Source organism: Camellia sinensis, chromosome 2, assembly GCF_055761805.1.
Source record: "Camellia sinensis isolate YWXY chromosome 2, ASM5576180v1, whole genome shotgun sequence".
Taxonomy (NCBI): Eukaryota; Viridiplantae; Streptophyta; class Magnoliopsida; order Ericales; family Theaceae; genus Camellia; species Camellia sinensis.
In genome coordinates, this window is record NC_138962.1 from 112,732,098 (window position 1) to 112,736,038 (window position 3,941).

Consider the following 3,941-nt stretch of genomic DNA (forward strand, 5'->3'; position numbering starts at 1 on the left):
TTTACCATGTGTTTTTAATTTTCAATTTTAATTCAAAAAAATTTGAAAATTAAAATAGAAAATAAAGAAAATGTAGCAAAGAAATTTTGGTGAACTCGTGCGGCAACGATGACAATCTTATCTTTTATCATAGGTTTTCACATCATGAAGATTTTCTTTTTAAAATAGATCTCGCTTGGTATATTTTGTAGGATTAGTCATTGGCAGAAGACGCTCAAGCATATTGCGTTGGACATGAATGATATTTTATACTAGTCTTTTATTGATAACTTGTTGCTAACTATAATAAATCCCATATTTGGACATGGATGATCCTATACAAATAAATCTTATTGCTAACTTGTGCGGCAATGATGACAATCTTATCTTTGGACATGGATGATACTATTTTAATGGATCATACTGCTACCATAAAATTCAGCATATACTCTGATGAGATATCAAAGATAGATGAGCTGGTTCAATCTAATTCTCAAGTGCAGCATCAACAACACAAGCCTAATCACCTAGTGCAGCATTAGCAGCTCAAGCAAGCTGGTCATAGGCCATAAGTGTTGTCTCAACACTTGTCTGTCATGCCTAATACATCATAAGGCTGTAGAGTTAGTACCTCAACTAGATACAGTTTTAGTTACAAGAACAGTTAGAGAGTTTGTTATAACAAACTCATTGTATAAATAAAAGTGTATCATCTATCTTGATCAATCAATGAAAGCATACCACTTTATCACCTTGGCCAGACACAATTGTGCAAGTATGGTTAGTTAGTTACAAGAACAGTTAGAGAGTTTGTTATAACAAACTCACTGTATAAACACAAAAGTATCACCTATCTTGATCAACCAATGAAAGCATATCAGTTTATCTTTTTTCTACACACTCGTATCTACTACCATTAAGAATTGTAAGAGTTGATAGACTTGTAGATCAACTTAGTCTTTTGAAATGGAGAGAGAGAGAGAGAGAGAGAGAGAGAGAGAGAGAGAGAGAGAGAGAGAGAGAGTGAATTGTCTTTTGATCTTCCCAAAAGTTAATTGATGTAGAAGTTGTTTTCGTTGAGATTCATGAGTAAAGCCCCAATTGGTAACAACATAGCCATGATTTTATTTTTTATTAATTTAACAATCATACTTCGAAGTAATCTTTTCTTGTATATTGAGTTATGTAGGTGTTTGCAGTGGATTAGTTGGAGCAATGCTTTTACTTATTGCTGCTCGGTGGTTGTATAATGTAATGAAGAAAAGAAAAATATATATGAAACGCAAGGAAAAGTTCTTTAAGAGGAATGGTGGTTTCTTGCTACAACAACAGTTGTCATCAACTGAAGGTAATGTCGAAAAAACCAAACTTTTTAATGCAAAGGAATTAGAAAAAGCCACTGATCATTTCAACGAGGATCGCATCCTTGGCCAAGGAGGCCAAGGTACTGTATATAAAGGAATGTTGTCAGACGGGAGAATTGTAGCTGTTAAAAAATCCAAAATTGTCGATGAAGGAAAAGTTGAGCAATTCATTAATGAGGTGGTCATTCTTTCACAAATCAACCACAGGAATATAGTTATGCTGTTGGGGTGTTGTTTGGAGACAGAAGTGCCTTTACTAGTTTATGAGTTCGTCTCAAACGGAACACTTTTCCAACATATTCATGATCCAAATGTGGAGCTCCCATTGCTATGGGAGATGCGCTTACGGATTGCCACAGAAGTAGCAGGAGCTCTTTCCTACTTGCACTATGCTGCATCCATACCCATTTATCATCGAGACATTAAGTCAACTAACATACTTCTGAATGATAAATACAAGGCAAAAGTTTCAGACTTCGGAACTTCAAGATCAGTTGCAGTTGATCAAACTCACTTAACTACACTAGTACAGGGGACCTTTGGGTACTTGGATCCAGAATACTTCCATTCTAGCCAATTTACTGAAAAAAGTGACGTTTACAGTTTTGGAGTTGTTGTTGTTGAGCTTTTAACTGGACAAAAAGCAATATCTTCTACCCGATCTCAAGAAGATAGGAGTTTGGCTACATATTTTACTCAATCAATGGAGGAAAATCATTTACTTGATATTCTTGATCCTAAGATTTTGAAGGATGGTCGAAGAGAAGAGATTATGGTTGTTGCTCACCTTGCAAACAGATGCCTAAACTTGAATGGAAAGAAGAGGCCTACAATGAAAGAAGTGGCCGTTGAGTTGGAAGGAATTAAAATGTCACAAGGGGGTATGACTCAACAAAATTACGTGGAAGTTGAATACAATAAACTGATCTTACCGAGGCTTGGGAAATTGCTTCAATGCTGACAGGGACATTTTCTGGTAGTGGCACTAGCACAACTTTACCATTCGATGTCCAACCTCTACTGCTTAACAAACCATGAGGTATACATTCTTCATGTCCATTAGATGGTTCATTTGAGAATATACTAATGTGTCAATCTAGATGAGATATGCTAGTTATGCTTTGTTGCTGTTACTTTCTACCTGTGCCTTTCTTAGTTTCTTGGATGTGACTCTATGTACTTCTTATACTCTAATTTTTACATCAATATATTTTTACATAAAAAAAAAAGAAGCTTTGTTAATGTTTGTTCAAATAGTTAAGTACAAGGGTAAGTATGTATTTCTTCTACATATATAATTTTTTATGGTTTGTATTAGGTGATAATAGTACACTACAAGAAAAAACACTTTTGGCGACTAAATTTTTAGTCGCCAAAAGTCCTCTTTTAGTCGCCAAATGTAGAATTTTCACTTTTCCCGACTAAATATTTTAGTCGCCGCTGTGGTCGCCAATATATGGCCGCCAATACCTTTGGCGACTAAAGATTAATTAGTCGGCAATATATAGGTCTTCAGCGACTAAAGTTTTAGTCGCCAATAGTCGATTCCATTTGTGAAATTATACATTTAGCGACTAAAGTTTTAGTCGCCAATAGTGTTTTTTTTTTTTAATTTATACAATTGGCGACTACTTTTTTCGTCGGCAATTGTCACTCTTTTTGGCAACCACAGTATTTTGTCGCCAAAAGCATTTTTCAAAAAAAAAAATTTGATTACCCACTGTGCCTCAGCATCACCCACGCTTCGAACCTGCGACCTCCAAGCTCTAAACCTTAACGACACACGCCACCCCACTATGCCACTCAACCATCACATTAATATAATTGCAACTATATTATTTATATATTACTTTCACCAGTATTAATACAACAGAATATATATAAATATAATTATATATATTAAAATATAATTTATGTACAAAAAAAATTATTTATTAAAAAAAAATTTATCTCACTTTTGGCGACTAAATCCATTATTTAGTCGCCAATTCTATAATTTTAGGCTACTAATTAATTTTGCAGTCGCTAAAAAAAAATGTTGCGCCTAAAAACACACCTTTTGGCGACTAAATCTATTTTTAGTCGCCAAAAACGTACCCTTTTGGCTACTAAACTGAATTTTAGTCGCCAATACTCAGTTTTTAGCTACTAATTTTTTTTTTGTAGCCAAAAAGCTTCACTTTCAGCGACTAATCTGGTTTTAGTCGCCAAAACACCTACAATCGGCGACCAATCTGCTTTTTAGTCGCCAAAACCAGCACCTTTGGCTACTAAATTGTTTTAGTCGGCAAAACCATAACTTTTGGCGACGAAAATTGTGTTAGTCGCTGAAACCCATATAATAGGCGACCAAACTAATTTTTAGTCGCCAATACATATACATTTGGCTACTAAATGGTTTTAGTCGCCAAAAGTCTTCATTTTTTGCGACTAAAATGGATTTAGTCGCCATTTGTGCAACTTTCAGCGACGAAATTCATTTTTTTAGTCGCCATTGGTGCTTTTTGTTGTAGTGGTAGTTGCTTGTACCATTAGTTATTTTAATAAGGAGATGGACTTTTAGTTGCATTGATAAAGCTAGCCAAGACAAAAAAGAGT

General features: G+C 34.8%; 1 protein-coding gene across 1 annotated transcript; it reads left to right on the plus strand.

The window, feature by feature from the left end:
- Positions 1-489: 489 nt before the first annotated feature.
- Positions 490-2,655, plus strand: LOC145820279 (wall-associated receptor kinase-like 1). The gene has a single exon (XM_082915440.1). It carries the CDS (start codon positions 1,195-1,197, stop codon positions 2,302-2,304), a length of 1,110 nt encoding a protein of 369 aa, XP_082771566.1. The 5' UTR covers positions 490-1,194; the 3' UTR covers positions 2,305-2,655.
- The last annotated feature ends 1,286 nt before the right edge of the window (positions 2,656-3,941 follow it).